At 49.8% G+C, this 22476-nt stretch overlaps 1 protein-coding gene across 1 annotated transcript in view; it reads right to left on the minus strand.

Annotated features, from left to right (window-relative positions):
* Positions 1 to 22035, minus strand: part of LOC119952940 (muellerian-inhibiting factor-like) — a 38540-nt gene extending 16505 nt beyond the window's left edge. Inside the window, exon 1 of the mRNA XM_038776576.1 lies at positions 21132 to 22035. Within this exon, the coding sequence (XP_038632504.1) occupies positions 21132 to 21954 (823 nt within the window). The 5' untranslated portion in view covers positions 21955 to 22035. The remainder of the gene's footprint in view (positions 1 to 21131) is intronic.
* Between the last annotated feature and the right edge of the window lie 441 nt (positions 22036 to 22476).

Raw genomic sequence — 22476 nt, forward strand, 5'->3', positions numbered from 1 at the left:
GCGTGTCCTCGAGGTGGCTTGAGTGGCCGAAGACAGATCGGTCACCCACACAGGGGCTGGCGGATGCCGCAGAGGTGAGAAAGCACCGGATCCACCTGGAGGATCTGTTAAATGTGAGTTGTTATTGTCTTATTGACAGACCCATCCCTCCCACTGACCACGTCTCCACTCTCCCGCAGGTCCTCCAGCCAACTGCGCCGGCTCAACTCGGGCGGCCCCCTCTCCTGACTCCAAGGAGAAGTCCTCGGAGGAGAGCTCAAAGAATGCCACCGTAATTGTCGCGGCACAGCTGTCATCCCTAACCTCCACCCACGTGCCTGGGGTGGGACATGTTGGTGGACAGGCTTCTGGGGCACAATCTGGTGAGCACCACACTACTGATGATGGACATCAGGTGGAGGCAGGAACCCCCAGGCGAGACAGCAGTCGGAGGGCTGCTGGATCCCAGGTCCCAGCTGGGTCCCAGCCTGATGCTGAGCCTGAGGTACAGAGGTATCCGGTGCTGAGTGAGATGATAGGGAACGGTCAGGACATTCAGAGGGAGATGCCAGTGTCACTCCAGCAGATCCATAGCTGATTGGAGGAGTCCCTGAGGCTAGGGACGCAGGAGATGGCGGCGGCAATGAGTGGCACTGAGGCCAACACAGCTAGAGTGGCGTCCGCAGGGGAGAGCCTGGTGCACCATGTCGGTACCATGAGTGAAGGTGTCCAAGGTGTTGCGCAGCCATGGCTGAGGGTCTAGGCAGACGTCCGACTCACTGGGGGATATAAAGGACACAATTATCCGGCCTCATTATGCTCTCACTCAAGCGAAACGAGGCCGGTGAATAGCAGGAGAATAGCAGCAGATTCGGGCCAGGCACCAAACGATTTGCGATGCAACCAGCCCGTTCCTGTAGGCGAAATCGGGACCTCGCCGGAGCATGGCGAGAAACCAATTATCACCACTTAAACTCAATTTCCGTTCAATTAACGGGATCCACTGCATATCCCAACGGCCTTCTGTCATTCAACGGCCTCCCCAGCAAGTGCCCACGCTGGCACCGATTCGGACTCCTTTTGAAAAAAGTGAACCTGGCGGAAGGGCTTCTGTGGGGAGCCGAGCAGGGGGGGTAGCCATCTTTGCTCACAGGCAACGAGCCCGGGGGCATTGAGATTGCCGATCCTCACGGGCAGCACGGTGGCCGAGTGGTTAGCGCAACCGCCTCACGGCGCTGAGGTCCCAGGTTCGATCCCGGCTCTGGGTCACTGTCCGTGTGGAGTTTGCACATTCTCCCCGTGTCTGCGTGGGTTTGACCCCCACAACCCAAAAATGTGCAGAGTAGGTAGATTGGCCACGCTAAATTGCCCCCTTAATTGGAAAAGATAATTGGGTAATCTAAATTTAAAAAAAAAAAATTTTTTTTTTTAAAAAAGAGATTGCCGATCCTCTGCTTGGTGGGGGGGGGGGGGGGGGGGGGGGTGAGGGACTCTCGGCTCGGCTGGTGGTCCCTTGGCTGGGGATGGAGGACCTTCCACAGGGGTGGGCTGCCATGGGAGGGTGGGGGGAGGCGCTGGGGGGCAATCAGTGGGCAACCACTCACGGCACCACCATGCCAACCCCTAGATCTCTGGCTATTAATTGATCACTCCAGGGACAATTACAGATAAGTGACTGCACCCCTGGGGGCAGCTTCAGGACCTGGACACATTCCCAACCTCTGTTTCCAGTTCCAGAAGGGAAAATCCAGCCCAAAATGTTTGTTAATTGATCTGTAGAGGGTGCAGTTTCTTACCGAGAAAAATAATTTTCAGAAGCCGTTTTTAAAATATATATCTAATCCAAGAGGACATTCTTTACAGGTGATAAACACCTCAAAGGCATCAATTTGTGTGGCTTTTGTATTGTTGCATTTGATATTGCACTTCAAAGGTGCTACATTTCCATGATTCATTGTGCTACGTCATTAGCATTGCCACTGCTGTACTTCTAATTACATAGAAGATGAAAGGTGGAAATGTACATTGAGTTGCACAGTTTCCTTTGGCATTGTCGCTACTGCACCCAAAGCAGATGTCATTTAAGCTCCACAGTTCTTTTCTTCTCCCAATTCAGTTCTTATGTAACACTCGGACCTCAGAGGACGTTCAGTAAATTTTGGTCTCTCAGGGCCTTGGAGTGAAGGCAACCATGACAGGAAGGCCTTAGATTGCGGCCATTCCCCGTTTGGGTTTTACAACAGTAGACAGAATTCCATACACAGTCCGAGAGCAGTGAGCGTCACAACACTCGGTCTTAGACAGCTCCTTGTTCTGGTAGACCGGCAAGTTTCAGGTAGGCCAAAGGGCGCTTTTCACTGAGTTGATAGCCCTTCAAGCAGAAGCTAAATCTTGTTTCAGTGTATCCCTGAGAACAGTGCCTAAAGCATGAGAGTGTCCAGGCTTTTTAATGCAAAAAGCAGAAAAATCTTAATTTAACAATGAGGCCTCTGAAATCTTGATAACTACGGTTAGGGCACTTTTCTTTTTGCTGAGAAGACTAATCCTCAGGAATGCAAAATAGGTGCTTCATGGCAACATGTCTTTCATTGAATGAGCGCTATATTATTTGCAGTGAGGATTTGGCTGAAGAAGATACTTGACTTAAAAAGTGAAGACGCATGAATGTTAATGTCAATTAGCAGCACAGTGCATAGTCAGTCATTAGGAAAAGCAGTGGTGGTGAAACACACAGTAAATGTAAAACATGGTACACAGAAGGACGTAAGAGTAAGTGGAAAAAGCAGGTTTACCCACATTACACTATAAATGGCACGATAGAAAGTTGGGAAGGAGTTTATATCCCAATCTCCACTGTTTGTAGACCGAGTGGTCATGTGATGACGTGTGTCGGAAATGCCGGAGTTTTCCACGGAAGTGCGGCTAGAATACAAGCATGAAGCAGCAGCTAAGCTGGTGACTGAGCTATTGTGCATTATAAGTCCTTGTTGTCAGTGTTTCGGGAACCCAACACATTGACATGGTGTCAGGAATTGGCAAATCGGCACACAGACTTTGCCACAACCACCAGCTAGTCTTTGATGAAAAATTTCAGACAGTTGAGCAACGTTCAAAAAGGAGTGGGGTATTTACTTTGGTACTGCATTGTCTGACAAGGCAAAAAAGGTGCAGACTTATACTTTGTTAAACGTTGGTCAACTATGTGAAGGGGCCCTGAGGCTTGTTGAGAAATTGAGTTGCTTGTTTTCCGGATGGAAGAGGAAACAGAGGCCCCTGAAATAATTCTAAAAAAGTTTGAGAATATTAGTCTTCCAGTAAAAAAAAATATAATCCTCGACAGACATGCGTTCAATGTAGCTTGGGCCACTGTCTGTGTGGAGTCTGCACTTTCTCCCTGTGTTTGGGTGGGTTTCCTCCAGGTGCTCCGGTTTCTTCCCACAAGTCCCAAAAGACGTGCTCGTTAGATGAATTGGACATTCTGACATCTCCCTCAGGTGCCGTAGTGTGGTGACTAAGAGAGTTTCACAGTAACTTCATTACAGTGTTAATGTAAGCCTACTTGCACACTAATAAAAATTATTATTATTATTAATTCAACAAACCAAAGAGCAGATGAGTCAATACAATCTTACCCGGCCACCCTGCAAATCTTGGACAGAAATGTGCATTTGGAAGGCTCATGGATGAACTAGTCATGGATCAAAAAATTTGTGGAATTCACAGCGATCTAGTCTGCAAGCAGCTGCTGTGAGAGAAAGGTTTAATGTTACAAGCAGCATGTTAAATGAACAATCAGCAAAAAGATGCAGAGAATTTAGGTGGGAAACAGAAGTATTCACAGGACAGGGCAGTCCCTGCTCCAACTGCAGTGGCCAGCACCCTCAAAACAGAACATTGGGCGCGATTCTCCGCACTCCCGATGGTGCGGAGAATAGCGTGGCTCGTAAAATTTTACGGCCACGCTGGTCCGACGCCCTCCCGCTATTCTCCCCCCCCCCCCCACGCCCGACTCCCGATACGAATCGCTGCCGCCGTTTTTTTACGGCCAGCAGCGATTCTCAGCTGATGGATGGGCCGAGTTTCCAGCCCTTTACGGCTGTTTTTACGAACAGCAAACACACCTGGTCTGGCCGTTCGTAAAAACGGCCGTAAACTGTCGATTTTTAAAACCATGGCACCGATTGGCACGGCAGTACCATGGCCGTGCCAAGGGTGCCATGGGCCCGCGATCGGTGGGCACCGATCGCGGGCAGCGGGCCTGATGCCCGCGCACTCTTTGTCCTTCCGCCGCCCCGCAGTATCCATTCGCGGGGCAGCTGAGGGGCATCCCGGCCCGCGCATGCGCGGGTTTCGCGCAAATGCGCGATGACATCATCCGCGCATGCGCGGGTTGGAGTCCTCCAATCCGCGCATGCGCGGCTGACGTCATATGACGCGTCAGCCGGCGCTAACTCTGGCAAGCGGGCTTAACGAAATTCGTTAAGCCCGTGATGCCGGAGTTTACGGCGTCGGGATGCTAGCCCCGACCGGGGACCAGAATCGGTTCCCGGTCGGGAAGGGGGGGGCTGGCGTCAAACCCGCCCGGATTTGACGCCAGCCTTACGATTTCTCCCCATATGGGAGAATCGCGCCCATTATGTTTTGCATATTATAAATGATGCAACAAATGTGGAAAATTGAATCGCTTTGCTAAATGTTGCAGGTTCCTCTTCCATCAGCAACATGGCAGCTGGTCGCTCGTCCAGGAGTAGGAGCATCAGTAAGGTGAATGAACTGGAGTTCAGCCAAAGAAGCAAAGCGACAGAGCCTCCAACAACACCCTGTCGCGGGAGTGTCAACACTGACACAGAAAAGGATGAGATCTTCATCACCCTCAATATGACTCACAGCAAAGCAAGACTGAAGGTGAAGATTGATACTGGAGCAAAGTGTAACATATTATCCAGCCAAATGTTGCAGGAACGAGACCCATATGCAGCATTAGACCCCAACGCCCAGGTGGACCTCTTGGCTTATGGCAGATAAACCATCCATGCCAAATGTGTAACTACTCTCCAATGCATACAGGGCAGTTTTAGCTTTCATATTGTTTATTTTTTATAAATTTAGAGTACCCAATTCATTTTTTCCAATTAAGGGGCAATTTAGCGTGGCCAATCCATCTACCCTGCACATCTTTTGGGTTGTGGGGGCGAAACCCATGCAAACACGGGGAGAATGTGCAAACTCCACACGGACAGTGACCCAGAACCGGAATCGAACCTGGGACCTCGGCGCCGTGAGGCAGCAGCACTAACCACTGCGCCACCGTGCTGCCCTAGGTTTCACATAGTTGACCAACTGTAAAGCCACTATTACGTCTTCGGTACAGCATTATGTTGGTGGTCGTACAGGATCATACAACTTGGCCCAGAACTTCATGCTTTACAACAACAGGCCCCAGAATTGATAGTACACAAAGACCTCTTCAACTGTGACATAATTGATTAACTACCAGTTATGTACCACATGACCACATGTGACTGGCTGATTCGGTGTCACCAACAGTCTGTGCTCTGAGAAGGGTCCCAGTAGCCATGAAGCAGAAAGCAATTAATGAGCTGCATCGGATGACAACAACGAGTGGCACGAATCCTATAGATGAGGTTGCGGTAAAGAAAGATGGCACATCAGAATAAATATTGACCCACTGCACTTTAACAAGGTGCTGTTCAGACCTCAGCACCCTACGAAGATAGCAAAACAGGTAATAGCAGACATGCCAAATGCTAAGGTGTTCAGTATTCTTGATGTGAAATGTGGGTTCTGGCAGCTCCCATTAGATGAAGAATCTTCGAAAGTACCCACATTGATGTCTCTGGTCGGCAGATATCACTTTCTTCATCTGCCCTATGGGATCTCCACTGGCAGCGAGGTCTTCCAGCGGTGCACGGAGTAACTCTTTGCAGACCAACCCTCCAAAATCGTCATCGATGGCATCCTAAATTGGGGTCACACTATGCAAGAACATGATGCACGTCTTTGTCTCGTCCTCGACAAGAATCAGGACCACACAGCTGAAGCTTCACCCACTGCAGATTCTTCACCATCAGAGATGATTGATCATACAGAGTGGAATGATACTGCGTGGCCAGTGATTCATCATTCCTACCTCTCTTCAGAGCTGCTACACCCAACTTCACCAGGACACCCTAAGTTGGAAGCAACTAGATACAGGGCCAAGGACTCACTGTTCTGGCTCTCCATGTACACTGACATGGAAAGGGAAGTTTCCAGGTGTGCACCACAGAGTGCACTCAACCCACATGAAGCAAAAGGACCACTGCACTTCCATGAGTTCCTGGACTTCCCATGGTCATTCATTCACAGCAGCTGACATTTTTGAATGGAATTGTAAAAAATATTTAGTCTTCTTCTTTCCCTTCCCACACCCTAGTGGTGCATTAAGGCAGTGTTCTTCAAAGTCGGGGGCGCGGCCCGCACGTGGGTTGTGGGCGGGTGTCAGGAGGGTCGCGGAGCCGTTGTCCGCGGCGCTCCCGCTCGCGCAAATTCCCGCGCAGCAACCGGCTTTTCATAACGTCGGCTGCAAGTGGCCGCGAACATGTTAAAAAAAATTTGGCGCATGCGCATGCGCGCACGATAATCGGGCACGGATGCACAGTGCGGCCGCTATTTTTTTAAACGTTTGCAGCTTTTTGTTTTACAAGTTCTGTACTGGTTTTTATTCATTTATTTTATTCATTTAATTTTTATTTTTTTCATTTATTTTATTCATTTTGGTTTTTGTACCAGTCCGGGGGGATTTTATTCATTTATTTGACTCATTTTGTTTTTTTTACAAGTTTCGGGGGGTGTTTATTTGATAAAATTTTTCAGGAAACAAAATGCAGAACTTTGGACAGTTGGAGACTCCATACTTTCTGACACCGGAAGGCTTCACCTTCATCCAACAGGTTCCATTGGAGGAGCGTGTACGAGGGCCAAAGGGACCCAAAACCATTTCCTCCATTTTTGCCAGCAGCAAACAAGGTAAGAGAAAATAGTGGGTCATGCAGGTCGGCCAGCTTGGGTCGCGAAGGTTGGCCGGTGTGGATCACGAAGGCCGGCCGGGTTGGGTCCCGAAGGTTGGCCGGTTGGTAAAAATGGGTCCCCGGAAAAAAGGTTTGAAGAACACGGCATTAAGGCACACTTTCATCTGGTTCCTTCGCTAGTAATCCCCGCAATAGGTCGCAATTCTGGGATTTACAGCTTGAGGGATGCCACTCCACATCAAGCGCGACTGACCAGGAGTCTCTGCCACTCTTACCACCTGCTATTGGTGAGTTGGAAGAATTTTGTAAGTTGACACTCAATCTGTTTGTCTGCGCTATGAACGCATCTTCCTTAGCCATCAAGTCCTGGGACTCAAACCCAGAGTTTATGGTTCAGAAGCAGGGGCGCTACCCATTGCGCCACAAGACCTCGATACAGTTAGTCTTTGTCGACTCGTATTCTGAGTGGTTTGAACTCGACTACCTGCCAAACATAATGGGTGGCACAGTCATCATTAAACTCAAGAGACACTTCGCTACATGGCATCCCACAGAGACTCATGACAGACAATGCTCACCAATTCATCTCTGCTGAATTTAGAAATTTTGCAAACAAATGGGACGTTTATCCCCTGAAGCCACAGTTCACTCAACCATGAATTTTTTGGAGGATTGTGCATGGGATCGCACAGATTACTATGCTCCTAAGCTTGTGAAATCTGACCTCAACAGCACAATGACTTTCTTCCAGATGCACCAGGACCGTGAATCTTACTGCTCGGGGTCTGCTGCTGCCCAAACTTGAAACCTGCGTGAATGATGCCCTGATGCGAAGCAGATTGAGAAGCAAAACGCACCATGATCGAGATGCCCACAGACCAGGCCCTCTAACACCTGGTCAAATGGTCAGGATCCAGACCACACATGGCCATGACCAGCTGGCGGTGGTACAAAGACATGCCCCGCAACTGAACAGTTACGTGGCAGCCTCAGATGGTGCCTACTATGTACGCAACCGCCTTCACCTCCTTCAGGTATCAGAACCAGCACCAACAGATAACGCAGCACTCCAGTCATCCGGCCTAAGGCACAGGGCCCACTACACCAGTGGATATGCAGACCCCTCCAGAAGCCAACGCAGCGGGCCCTGCACCTGACGAGCACACAGATGGAATGCTCCAGGTCATCGACACTGAAGACATCAGCCAGAGAAGGACTACAGCACCACCAACCGTCATAACCGCTCACTCAGGGCATCTGAGTAAACCAAACACAAGGGCCGGGATTCTCCTGCAATCGGCGGAGCGGGCCGTATCGGCACCAAAGAGTGGCGTGACCACTCCGGAGACGGGCCGCCCGGAAGGTGCGGAATCCTCCGCACTTACAGGGGCTAGGCCGACGCTGATGTGGTTGGCGTCGTGTCAACTGGCGGTGAAGGGCCTCCGCCGGCCGGCACGAGTTGGCGCATGCGCAGGAGCGCCAGCGTGTTCTGGCGCATGCGCAGATTCGCTGGCGTGATTCCTGCACATGTGCAGGGGGTTTCTTCTCCACGCCAGCCACCGCGGAGCTGGTGCGGAGGGAAAGAGTGCCCCCATGGCACAGGCCCGCCCGCAGATCGGTGGCCCCGGTCGCAGGCCAGGCCACCTTGCCCCCCCCCCCCCCCCCCCCCCCCCCCTCACAACCAGGTCCCGTCGGTATGGACCTTGTCTAATCCACGCCGGCGGGACTGGCCGATAACAGGCAGCCGCTCGGCCCATCGGGGCCCAGAGAAACGCTGGGGGGGGGGGCACTGCCACCCCCGACCGGTGCGGCGCGATCTCCGCTCCCGCCCAAAAACCGGCGCCGGAGAATTCGGCAGCCGGCGTCGGAGTGGGATTCACGCCGTCTCCCCGGCAATTCTCCGACCCGGCGGGGAATCTCATCTTTCTACAATGAGAAAAGGGGAGGGGAGAACAGGAGACGAATGAGCTATACACCAGCTGCAACAGCTCAATCCGTGCCTCACTATATCTATAAATAGTTATGCATTGATGGCCTGTTAAACTTACATGTTACAAAATGGTCTGTACATTGTTTTGAATCCCATGCACAGTTACATCTCATGCCATCGGCTGTTTCAACTAAATGGGGAAGATGTGGACCGAGTGGTCATGTGATGATGTGGCTACAAAAAGGGTCATGTGTCAGGAGCACGGGAATTCGACCTCAGAGTGCGGGCAGAGTCCAAGGATGAAGTAGCTGCTAGGCTAGTGAATAAAATACTGTTCGTTACACGTCCTTCTTGTCAGTGTTTCAGGAATCCAACGCATTTACAATATTTAAAAGAAAGATTCATACAAAACATAAGGGCACGGTGTGAAACCAATAGCAGATATCTAGACATATCTAGACATCAGCAGATATCTCGCCTGAGGTCCTCAGGTTAAATCACCACCAGTCAGCTCCCAAAGGGGAGAGCATCCTATAGTCATCTGGGACTATGGCGACTTGATTTGATATCTCCCTATGTAGCCATATGGAGGAGGGGACTGTTGTGATTACAGAAACACACAAGTATACAGAGCTATGGGCATCTATCATAATCATTCTGTAACAGCTTTATTGTGGCATTGTTCATTGTAAATAAGATGAGACATTGTTTTAAGCCAGGAGTAGACCAACATGCAAAGCATATTGGGCCGCAATTTGCATTTCGCGGTGTGCCAGTTAGTTTTACCTTTTCTTCCTGCAAGCACCCCCCCCCCCCCCCCCCCCCCCCCCCCCCCCCCCCCCCGGCCTTCTGCACAAAGTATTTTTGCCTTTAAGTTTCCTGAAATGTAAGCTAATAATGGCACAGTGAGGACCACAGGGCACTTGTTGCTTAGTAAGTGATGGCAGTCACAATGGCTGTGTGCACAGGCCACACACGCGGAAGGGTCTGACATTCAGACTGCCAAGCTCACGGCCCAGAGACACTGATGCCCTATCAATTACGACGCGACAAGAGTAGAATGTAATCGAGGCTTTATTACACAGAGATGTGTGGCCTCCTACAGCAGCTGGCGAAATGGCTGCAGTACGAAGAGCACACATATTTATACTCCGCCAACTGGGCGGAGCCAGCAGGCAGGGATCTACCCCCGTACCTGTAGGACAGGGGCCTTACCGTAAAACCCATATACATACAGTATAATACATCAGTGGTGACTACCACAGCCACCGAATAAAATGTCAACTGGGTCAACCTGTTGGATGGGCTCTGGGTCGCAAACAGAGAGTATCCCGCCCAATCAGTAGGGGGCGGGATATCTGGTGTTGCAGCCCATCAGGCCGTGACCCTGATTGAGGTCACGACCTGTAATTATCGGGCCACTCTGGCCTCTTTAACAGCGCTATGCAGAAATGGACATCTCTGCGTGAGGTCTCAGGTGCTTTAATGATGAAATTAAGTCAATATACATCCACTTCTTCCACGAAGCGCTTCCAGCGGACAAAGAATATTGAACATCCAAGATTTAACCCCGCTCTCAGAATCCCACCATTACAGCCTGCCTGATGAAAAAACAGGAAACAGGGCTAGCGTAAAACCCATTCTGAATGCCTTTGATTCCATTTTGCACGTCTTATGGTGGTGAATTGTCTTTTTAATGAGTACATCTAGCCTATTACCTTCAATTTGCATACCGTAGGCGGCCTCCCGATTTCCAGACCACCTGCTAACCAGATTATCCCAGACTCGTATAATAATAGCTGCTGTATGACACAGTGCCTTTGAGACCAAGAATACTCTGGCGATAGCATGTTTCGCTCCCATTTTGAAGCATATTATTTAGGCCAGTGTTTCTCTTTACCAATAGGGGATTGAATGATTCTTAACTAGGAGGCTTAATGAGTGGATGAATCCAATATCATCCAGCGACACAACGCCATATTTATATGATGCATTTAATGTTGTAAAATGTCCCAAGGTGCTTCACAGAAGCTGAGGGACATGAGGAGATACTGGAGTAGGTAAAACATGGTCAAAGAGATAGGTCTTATAGAGCCCCTCAAAGGAGTTAAGAGAGGAAGCAGGGAAGAGAGGTGGAGAGATTTCAGGAAGGAAACCTGCCTCACAGAACCAGCGTCCCAGGTTCAATTCCCGGCTCGGGTGACTGTCTGTGTGGAGTTTGCACATTCTCCCTGTGTCTGCATGGGTTTCCTCCGGGTGCTCCGGTTTCCTCCCAAACTCCAAAGATGCTCAGGTTAGGCGGATTGGCCACGATAAATTGCCCCTTAGTGCCCCAAGATGTGTAGGCTGGGTGGGGTTACTAGGCTAGGGCGGGGGATTGGGCCTAGGTAGATGCTCTTTTGGAAGGTCGGTACCTTCTTCTGCACCCGAGGGATTCTCTGGAATTCCAGAAGTTAAGATCTTGACAACTAAAGGCATGTCCACCAATGATAGAGCAGTTAAAATAGGGGATGCACAAGAGACCAGAAATGGGGAAGTGCAGAGTCTTGTAGGACTGGAGGAGGTTATCGGGATAGGGATGGGGCAAGACTATTAAGGATCCAAAAAAGAGGTTGAAAATATTAAAATCAAGTCAAAACCAGGAGTTAACGCAGGCCACTAGCACAGTTATAGTGGGTGAACAGGGACTTGGTACAAGTTAGGACATGGGCAGCAGAGTTTTAGAAGACTCAAGAACGTAATACGTAGGAAACTGACCATGAATGTAGGAATAGTCACGGCTGGAGGCAACAAAAGATTTGAGCAGGAAGTAAGTTGAGGAAGTTGGCCAATGTTATGAAGGTGGAAATAGATAGCCTCGGTGATGATACAGATATGTGTCAGAAACTCACATTGATGCCAAATATGGCAGCAATGTTGCGAAAAGGCTGGCTCAGTCTCAGCAGTTGTTGGCGGTGGGATGAAGGCAGCTGTGAAGGAACAGAGATATGGTGAAGATGGAAAACAATGGCTTTGGTTTTCCCAATATTTAGATGGAGGAAATTTCTGCTCATATAGCACCGAATGTCCAGAGAAACGGCCTGACAAGTTAGAGACAGTAAGGAGGCCAGGAGACATGGGGCCATGTCTTCCGTGGAGTTAGATTGCCATTCCACTACTATTTACTTGCAAGGCACCAACGGTGCAGGAGTGGGAAGAGAAACGGTGCTTCTGCAGCTGAGACTGGATGGAGCCAGGTGAGTGCTGTCCCATCCAGCAGGGCGGCGATGGAGAGTCACTGGAATGGATGGTAGTGTCAATGTGTTAAAAGTGAGGAGGGACAAATCAGGTATAGAAAGAAAGATAAAGAGAGAGAAAGAAAGATGGATTTAGATAGGAGAGAGAGCAAAAACGAGACAAAGGAAAAGTAAGACATTTTTAAAATTCTCCACAGCACAGGTGTATTAATGAGCAGAAATAGTGACACTGATGAGAAAACACAGCATGAAATACCGAGCATTAGTGAGCAGGTGATAGCAATGGTGGTCAGCTAATCCTAGGTAATGATCCAGTAAGGTGAGAATCCCAGTTACATTATGTGAAGTCTAGAGATTTTAATGAAAATGCTCCCAAACTGAAGGTATTATGGCAACAGTATTAAATTCTAAATTCATCAGATTTCACGCACAATATATCAGAAAGTAGCCTTTGTACTGTGGAGGAGTGGGACATCCAGATATCCAGTACCATCTCCACTGTAACTGATGTCAATGAACATGGGCTATATGCACTGCAATCTTCAGTTGAGCATATTGGAATTCCAATAGCTCCTGCCTTTAGTTACTAGATTGTAAGTTCCAGAAGAGCATCTCTCAGTAATGCTCCATTATTTACAGAGACTTTCAGCTCCAAATTTCAAGATTCTAACATGGTTGGTTTAAACTCATTCACAGTAAGAAGTCTTACAACACCTGGTTAAATTCCAACAGGTTTGTTTCAAACACGAGCTTTCGGAGCTGCGCTCCAAAAGCTCGTGTTTGAAACAAACCTGTTGGACTTTAACCTGGTGTTGTAAGACTTCTTACTGTGCTCACCCCAGTCCAACACCGGCATCTCCACATCATAAACTCATTCAGACATTGCTACAGGCAACCAACCTGCAGCTAAGACGTACATTATATTGTGCACAAAGTCATGTGGGTATCATGAGGAGATGCTTTGTGGCACTTCAGCACAGCGTTGCATCGGTGCAGCTAATTACACTCTTGCCACGGTCAGTGGTACCAGACAACATCTTCGAAAGCAATAAACCCACAACAGCAGATATAGTGATCTGTCAGGAGGAGATGACAGCAATGGGGCAGGGGGAGAGAAACCGTGAGGGATTCGAATATAAGGATGAAAATTTTGCAAGAGATGTTGATAAACCAGGAGTCAAAGTAAAGTGTTGGGTGAGGGGGACTTGGCGCAGGTGAAGATATGGGCAGCAGAATTTTGGATGACCTCACGTTTACAGGCAGGCCTTCTATAGCACGTGGCAGCACGGTAGCATGGTGGTTAGCGCAATTGCTTCCAGGGTCCCAGGTTCGATTCCCGGCTTGGTTCACTGTCTGTGCGGAGTCTGCACGTTCTCCCCGTGTGTGCATTAGGTTTCCTCCGGGTGCTCCGGTTTCCTCCCACAGTCCAAAGATGTGCAGGTTAGGTGGATTGGCCAGGCTAAATTGCCCTTAGTGTTCAAAATTGCCCTTCGTGTTGGGTGGGGTTACTGGGTTATGGGGTTAGGGTGGAGATGTGGGCTTGGGTAGGGTGCTCTCTCAAAGAGCCGGTGCAGACCCGATGGGCTGAATGGCCTCCTTCTGCACTGTAAATTCTATGATTCTATACTTACTGCAATGTACCAATTGGCTAGAAAAACATACAGTACTATCACATCAATCAAAGGAGCAGTTGGTAATATAACAACAGAGACAAAACATGAAATTCAAAATACGCAAGGGGCAAACTTGGCAGAAAGACAAATGTAGTTACTACTATTGCACAACTAAAATATTAATTAACCTTTCATTCTTCTATTTATAGAAAATAAAACAAGTGCTCAAAAGATTTTTTTTTAAATGAGTTACTGCTGTAGTTACCCAGATACATAGAAATTGAAGACAATGCACTTCACCCTATCTGGCTGTTATACCGTCAATTCACTGCAAGACAGTGAGAGCGAGTGAACATTAGGCTTTATTATCCAGGAACACGTCTGCCAGAGTCGGCTGTACAAATGGGTGCCACCCACAGGTGGCCGGTCTATATATCACCCCGGGGAGGGCGGAGCCAGAGGTGGAGCCCACTGGGGTTCCAGTACAGTACCTGGAAGTAGATGGTATTATCATTTCTAGGTCATAGGTCACAGCACTATACAGACAGTTCATACTTAGGTGAATACATTCACCACATTCACCCCCTTTTAAATAAATCAAGTACAGCGGGGGTGACTTGGGGTCATCAAATATTCAGTCTGTCTGGAGGCCGGATCGTTCTTTTAGACCTCCTCAGCTCTGGCGAGGCGGCGGGCACGGTTGTTGCAGGTGGTGACTCTGGGGGTGTGGTGTCTGGAGCTTGAGCTTCAGTCCGGTGTGTCGGAGATGGTTGAGGGGGGGGGTAGGCAGGGGGGTGGTGGGTGGCGGCAGCGCAGGCGTGGGACAATACAGGAGACCCAGGAGGCATAAGGGGTGCTGGGGGTGGCGGTAGGCAATGGGGAGGGGGCGCGTTGGCAGGGGAACCAGCTGGCGCCAGGTCCCGTAGGGAGATCGTACCTTGCCGTCCATCCTGGTGCGTGATGTAGGCGTACTGGGGTTTGGCATGCAGCAGCTGGACCCTCTCGACCAGGGGGTCGGTCTTATGGCTCATCGTAGGCTTCAGGAGAAGGACAGGTCCTGGAATTGTCAGCCAGGATGGAAGCGAGACCCCTGAGATGGACTTCCTTGGGAAGAGAAACAAGCGGTCATAAGGGGTCTTGTTCGTGGCTGTGCAGAGGAGCGATCTGCTGGAGTGGAGGGCGTCGGGGAGGAACTCCTGCCACCGGGGGGATCAGGAGATTTCTAGATCGGAGGGCCAGAGGGATGGCCTTCCATACCGTCGCGTTCTCCCTCTCCACCTGCCCGTTTCCCTGCGGGTTATAGCTCGTAGTCCTGCTCGAGGCGATGCTTTTGCTGAGCAGGTACTGACGTAGCTCATCACTCATGAACGATGAACCCTGGTTGCTGTGGACGTAGGCAGGGAAACCGAACACTGTGAAGATGCTGTGCAGTGCCTTTATCGCAGTGGCCAAGGTCATGTCGAGGCAGGGTACGGCAAAGGGGAAGCAGGAGTACTCATCGACGATGGTTAGAAAGTATATATTACGGTTGGTGGAGGGGAGGGGCCCTTTAAAGTCAATACTGAGACGCTCATAGGGCCGGAAGGCCGTTACCAGGTGGGCCTTGTCTGACCGGTAGAAGTACGGTTTGCACTCCGCGCAGACCTGGCAGTCCCTAGTCATTGCCTTGACCTCCTCGGTGGAGTAGGGCAGATTGCGGGCCTTAATAAAGTGGGTGAGCCGGGTGACCCCTGGGTGGCAGAAGTCATCGTGGATAGCCCGAAGTCGGTCATCTTGCGCGCTAGCACATGTGCCGCAGGACAGGGCATCTGGGGGCTTATTGAGCTTCCCAGGACGATACTTGATATCGTAATTGTAGATGGAGAGTTCGATCCTCCACCTCAAGATTTTGTCATTTTTAATTTTGCCCCATTGTGCGTTGTCAAACATAAAGGCAACCGACCGCTGGTCGGTGATGAGGGTGAACCTCCTACCGGCTAGCTAGTGCCTCCAGTGCCGCACGGCTTCCACTATGGCTTGTGCTTCCTTCTCGACTGAGGAGTGTCGGATTTCGGAAGCTACTGGCCTGCCCGCCTGGTTGAGTGTGGCGGCCAGTGCGACGTCTGATGCATCGCTCTCTACCTGAAAGGGGACGGACTCGTCCACCGTGTGCATAGCGGCCTTGGTGATGTTGGCCTTGATGCGGCTGAAGGCCAAGCGGGCCTCAGCCGTCAGGGGAAATGTGGTGGTTTTAATAAGTGGGCGAGCTTTGTCCGCATAGTTGGGGGCCCACTGGGCATAGTAGGAGAATAGCCCCAGGCATCGTTTGAGGGCCTTGAGGCTGTGGGGAGGGGGAAGTTCCATGAGGGGCCACATACGGTCGGGGTCGGGCCCTAGGACTCCGTTCTCCACGACGTAGCCGAGGATGGCCAGTCGGGGAGTGTGGAAAACACACTTCTCATTGTTATATGTGAGGTTGAGGGATTGGGCGGCCTGGAGGAACCTCATGGTCCTGCTGATCATGGCTGCAGATGGTGACAGTGTCCAAGTACGGGTATGTAGCCCGCAACCCGCACTTGACCATTCGGTCCATCGTTCTCTGAAAAACCGAGACCCCGTTAGTGACGCTGAAAGGGACCCTGAGAAAGTGGAAGAGTCGGCCGGCTGCTTCAAAAGCTGTGTAGTGGCGGTCTTCCGGGCGGATTGGGAGCTGGTGGTAGGCCGACTTCAGATCGACCGTTGAGAACACACGGTACTGTGCGATCTGGTTGACCATCTCCGCTATGCGGGGGAGGGGGTACGCATCCAGTTGCGTGAACCGGTTAATGGTCTGGCTGTAGTCCACAACCATCCGATTTTTTTCCACGGTCCGGACGACCACCACTTGCGCTCTCCAGGGGCTGTTGCTGGCCTCGATAATCCCTTCCTTCAACAGTTGCTGGACCTCCGACTTGATAAAAGTGATGTCTTGGGAACTGTACCGCCTACTCCTGGTGGCGATGGGCTTATAGTTGGGAGTGAGGTTCGCAAAGAGCAAAGGGGGGGGGGGGACCTTGAGGGTTGCAAGGCTGCATACCGTGAGCGGGGACAAGGGTCCACCAAACTGTAGGGTCAGGCTTCGGTGACTGCATTGGAAGTCTAATCCAAGCAGTAGTGGGGCGCAGAGGTGAGGGAGGATGTATAGCTTAAAACCAGCGTACTCGGCGCCTTGCATCGCGAGGTTAGCGATACAGTACCCCCGGATCTGAACCGAATGGGACCCGGAGGCAAGGGAGATTGTTTGGGATGCGGGGTAGATGTGAAGGGAGCAGCGCCTTACCGTGTCAGAGTGAACGAAGCTCTCCGTGCTCCCGGAGTCGAAAAGACAGGGGGTCTCGTGCCCATTGACCCGGACGACCATCGTAGAACTTTTCAGGTGCTTTGGCTGCAACTGGTCGAGGGTGACTGCGCCAAGCTGCGAGTAGCCTGCGTGGTTGGCAGTATAGTGGTCACAAAATGGCGGCCCCCATGAGTCGCACGTGTCGGGCTGGGTCGAATATGGCAACCAAGATGGCTACCCCCATCGGTCGCACGTGTCGGTCGGTGTTGGAGCCAGCGGCCAAGATGGCGGCCCCCATGAGTCGCACGAGGCTGATGACGCGTCTGAAGGGGGCGTTCCGGGCAGGCACGCAGCCACATTGCGGGGTCTGCGGGCCTGCGAGTCCATGGATCGGGCCTGATGGGTTTTCGATTTCTGGGCTTTATGTCGGCCCAGTCTGACTCTAGCGAAGTGTCCCTTTTTGCCACAGTCGGTGCACGTCGCTGTGCGGGCTGGGCAGCGCTGCCGGGGATGTTGACCCTGGCCGCAGAAGTAGCACTGCGGTTCCCCGGTCTAACTACATCAGGCAGCACCTGCAGGAAAACGGGACCACTGACCTACAGGACACGGAAAACCTGCCTCCCAGGTGAGCCCAACCCTCTCCATGCATTGTTTCTCTGGTATGATGCGCTTTACCTGAGGTGGCACTTGTTGTGAATCAGGTACCTTCAACACTTCGCTATATGCTCCTGATTTGCCCTATCCTCTTCCTTCTTCACTGTTATATACCCGCCTGTCGCCTCGAGACCTATGCACCTGAACTGAGCGCTTATTTTTTTATCATTTACTTCTGTCTCCTGTGATACTTGAGTAAAATGTTCACTTTTAAGTTTTGCAATGCAACTAAACAGCTCCGCTAGCGACCTACAATACAGTTTAAAGGTAAAAATTTCAGAGTTTTGCTTCCACCTATACATTTTGGCTCAGAATTATTTAAAGGTGAATAGAATAAAAAAACAACCATATGAAAAAAATGTTAAGGCCACTACGTATGATGAATGATAACTGTATAGCTGTACCTTACCTTTAATGCGATGGCCCCTTTAAGACCGGGCTTGGAACCCTGGGGTTATTAAAGCCTTTGAATGACCAATCTTCTCTCCTGTGTCGTTAATGAGGGTATCCCAGCCACTCATGAAGGAGCAAAGCAATCATTAAAGCACCCCGACCTTAGCAGCGTAAGGTCCTACAGGCCTGCAACAGCAGCTGACCAACTAGTGCAGGACTGCTCTTTTTGGGTGATAGAAAGTCACAAGGATCAGTGGTCAGCACTCAATCACAGGAAGATGGGTTTGCATGGGTCTGAGACTCAGGATGTTGGGGAATCAGGTGCAGTACAGGCCCAAACTTTCTTTGTGGCGTCTACATCCACCTGGCCCCACAAGGAAAGGTTCTTCCGTAAACTTACCAGTTTGACACTCTTTTGCCTCCTTATCTCTTCCTATCTACCCTGCTCAGATTACGTTAAGGCAGTAGCTGGGGCCCACAAGCCACAATCTGCATAATTTAAAGAAAGACCATGCTGATTTCAGTAATCCTTGTCCCTTGCTCGGAAGAGCAAGTCTTTGTGTTCAGTGTCCCAGATAATTTTAACTGTCTACATATATTACTTATTGCACACACGCACATGTATATAACATATAGAACATAGAACAGTACAGCACAGAACAGGCCCTTCGGCCCTCAATGTTGTGCCGAGCCATGATCACCCTACTCAAACCCACGTATCCACCCTATACCCGTAACCCAACAACCCCCCCCCTAACCTTACTTTTATTAGGACACTACGGGCAATTTAGCATGGCCAATCCACCTAACCCGCACGTCTTTGGACTGTGGGAGGAAACCGGAGCACCCGGAGGACCCACGCACACAGGGGGAAGACGTGCAGACTCCACACAGACAGTGACCCAACCGGGAATCGAACCTGGGACCCTGGAGCTGTGAAGCATTTATGCTAACCACCATGCTACCCTGCTGCCCCAATATGCACTGAGATAGGACCTATTGATTCTGATTCACGGCAGTCTGAGAAGAAAATAAATATAATCTGGAGGGGACAATGCTCATACTCTGATAGTATGACCATGTACCAATATCTTCCACTGATTCATCTTATTCAAATGAGGTGTAAGTGTTACTATAGGTGCGATCATGTGCCTGCACTCGCTGTCCGCGGGATTGACAGCATAGAACATAGAAAAATACAGCACGGAACAGCCCCTTTGGTCGACGATGTTGTGCCGAACTTTTGTCTTAGATTAAGAACAAATTAATCTACACCCCATCATTCTACCGTAATCCATGTACCTATCCAATAGCCGCTTGAAGGTCCCTAATGTTTCCGACTCAACTACTTCCACAGGCAGTGCATTCCATGCTCCCACTACTCTCTGGGTAAAGAACCTACCTCTGACATCCCCCCTATATCCACCATTCACCTTAAATTTATGTCCCCTTGTAATGGTTTGCTCCACCCGGGGAAAGAGTCTCTGACTGTCTACTCAATCTATTCCCCAGATCATCTTATAAACCTCTATCAAGTCGCCCCTTATCCTTCTCCGTTCGAATGAGAAAAGGCCTAGCACTGAAGGGCAAGACAATATTTTGTTCAAAATCACTTACTTTAACATGGCTTTGTGCACCCAGGTTATAGATTTCGGTGGGGTTCACTTCTTAAATGATCTTAACTAGGCACATGCTGTCAGTGAGTGTGGTGTTTACAGCGAGGCTGGAAAATCTCACGAGTCAGGAAATGCGAGTCTTGCCGGAGAGATCGCATTTCCCGATTTTCCCCACAGCTCACTGGTGACAGCACGAGATTCACGCTCACAAAGGGCGGGACCGTAATTTTAATACATTCAAATGCATTTAAATGCTGTTATTGCCCCCCTCAAGCCCCGTCAAATGAACCCCCCTCACTAAATATTCGTACGTCGCCGACATTTACACCAGGTTTCACCAGGCATGAGGCAATCGAGGGGATCCCTCTGGAGATGCAGAATTAAGCGTAGCCCCCCCTTGGGGGGGGGGGGGAATGGGAAAAGGGCCATGCCCATGCAGTTCCCTGGCATTACCCCCTGGTACCGGTTGGCACTGCCCCAGCACCGGTGGGCACTGCCAACCTGGCAGTCCCAACATGTACCAGGGCAGTGCCGGGGCGGACCCTAGTGGGAACCCAATGGGAGAGGGTACATTGATCCGTGGTGGGCAGGGGTGAGTGTGGACACTGGGGAGAGGTTGTCAGTTATATTTCTGCGGTGTTAGTGAGAGTGTTAGTGTAATGTTGTTTTTTGGGGGTGGGAGGGGATATGTCAGCAAGGTTTGTTCGGGGGGGGGGGTGGGAAGAGCCCGCCATACCTCCGTGATGGGGGTTAGGAACTGTTATGCTGCAGTGCCAATCGGGGCGCTCATTAAAGATGGCACACCGATCTCTTTGAAGCCTGTTCCCAGCTCTATGAGGCCCCGCCCCACCAGAGTGACGGCGTAAACCACGCTCACACATTGGCGAGGAGACTAAAGATGCCATGAGATGACTGGTCTGGGCAACTGGAGAGTTACGTGCGAGTTTTCTGTCTGAGCCTGACACTTTGGTAAGAGTGTGCCCTGTACATGAAAACTAATTGCCAACAATTTTTTAAAAAAAACAAACATCCCTGAACAGGAAGTTTCGACAGGGAGCATTCAAATTGAAATGTGCAACAGTCACACTAGAATTCACATTAGAAGTACCTCCAACTAGTTCACCATTATAGTTATCCATGAAACTCATATTTTAATTTTCCACCTAATTTTCAGTCATATTTAGTATTTTTCTGTTAATGAAATGAGTTACAGCATAATGATCTTGCATGATAAATCATAGTCACACATCTTCCTTTGTGACTTTTCTACTCAGCATTATTTATTAGTCCAGGAACTAATTCTCATATAAAGACCAGTCTAATCAGCATTTGGTTATATATCTTCTACGAGACCTTTTTGTCCAAATATTAATCTTCTTACCTTCAGAAAGATGCAGCACCATCAGTCTCACCGTTTCCGCGCTAGCTTTTATACCAAGTGCCAAGCTTTGAAGAAAAAGTAATGCAGTGTGTTTCTTTTTTGAACCAGAGCAAATTCCAAACTTAGTCACATCGTTGTCACTGTACAAAACCACGTCTTCAATGAAACTGTGTTCATATCCAGTAATGGCACCGAACACCTCAAGATAATTGATACTTTCTTCGTCACTTTGCAGCCTGCAGACCGGTTCTTTAAATGTATGTGGATGTTTCTGATTAGGAATTGTGTCTAATTCCTGACTTCTGTTCGCAGTTGGAGATTCTCCTTGTGGCTCCTTCAGGGAGGATTTGCTCGTGGGAACCTTATCACTTCCATTTGATGATTGTAATAGTTCTGCCGCTGTCCCTTGTCCAGAAAGTAATTTTCCCTCACAGATGGACTCGCTGTCCACAGAGCAGTTTTCATGTGCGTCTGCTGAATGGAGATCTGGAGAGTCGTGTGGCTGGTTGATGGCTGATTCCCCCACGCTTCCATGTCCATTCCTAGTGTTCTGTTCCACAGGAAGACCGCAAATGAGCAGGACGAATAAGTGAAAAAACGCAAAAATTGAAAGAGCTTCCATGATTGATCTGGCTTTGTTGAGGAGTGAAGGATGTAATGCAAGAGTTGGCTTTGTCTTGGTGAAGATGAACCTTGACGATTGTGTTACATTAAAGCTGCTGAAGGAGTGTTTAGTAGATATTTTTAGAACAGAAGCAGACCTTGTATTTTCTTTCACGGGATCACTCAATGGAAAATGTGCCAAAAAACTCTGGATCAACATTCCTTTTTATGCTGCAAAATTAGCCGCATTGGAATTTTGTTACATTGGAAGGGTGGGACGAACAAGGAAGTTGTAGCCAGATTTGAATATAATATATCATTACTTAATGCCTAAGGAGTAAACCCGGGACACAGTAATGCTCTTTTCAAGGTAGTGCTGGAAATTCGCTTGTATCAAACTGACAGGTTCTAGGTTTTGGCTGACACAAAGGCCAGGAGGACTATAACAAGGCCACAAAAAAAGGAACCCCCAAGGAAAGTCTGAGAACAGGATAGGACGAGGGGAGAAGAAAAGGGGGGAGGCCTAATGCCGGGGGGGAGGGGGGGGGGCACCGCCCACATGTAGACAGCAGATATCTGCCCATTGTACAGCGAAAGACCCAGGAAAGGACCCTTAAACAACAGATGAAGTGGGGGGGGGGGGTTCCAAGGGGAGGGAGGGGAGGGGGGATTGGCACAAAGGAAAATGACATGTACATTGTAATCAGCGCATTTATCCTTATCAAATGTATTGTGTATAAAA

This window comes from Scyliorhinus canicula, chromosome 18 (genome assembly GCF_902713615.1).
Source record: "Scyliorhinus canicula chromosome 18, sScyCan1.1, whole genome shotgun sequence".
Taxonomy (NCBI): Eukaryota; Metazoa; Chordata; class Chondrichthyes; order Carcharhiniformes; family Scyliorhinidae; genus Scyliorhinus; species Scyliorhinus canicula.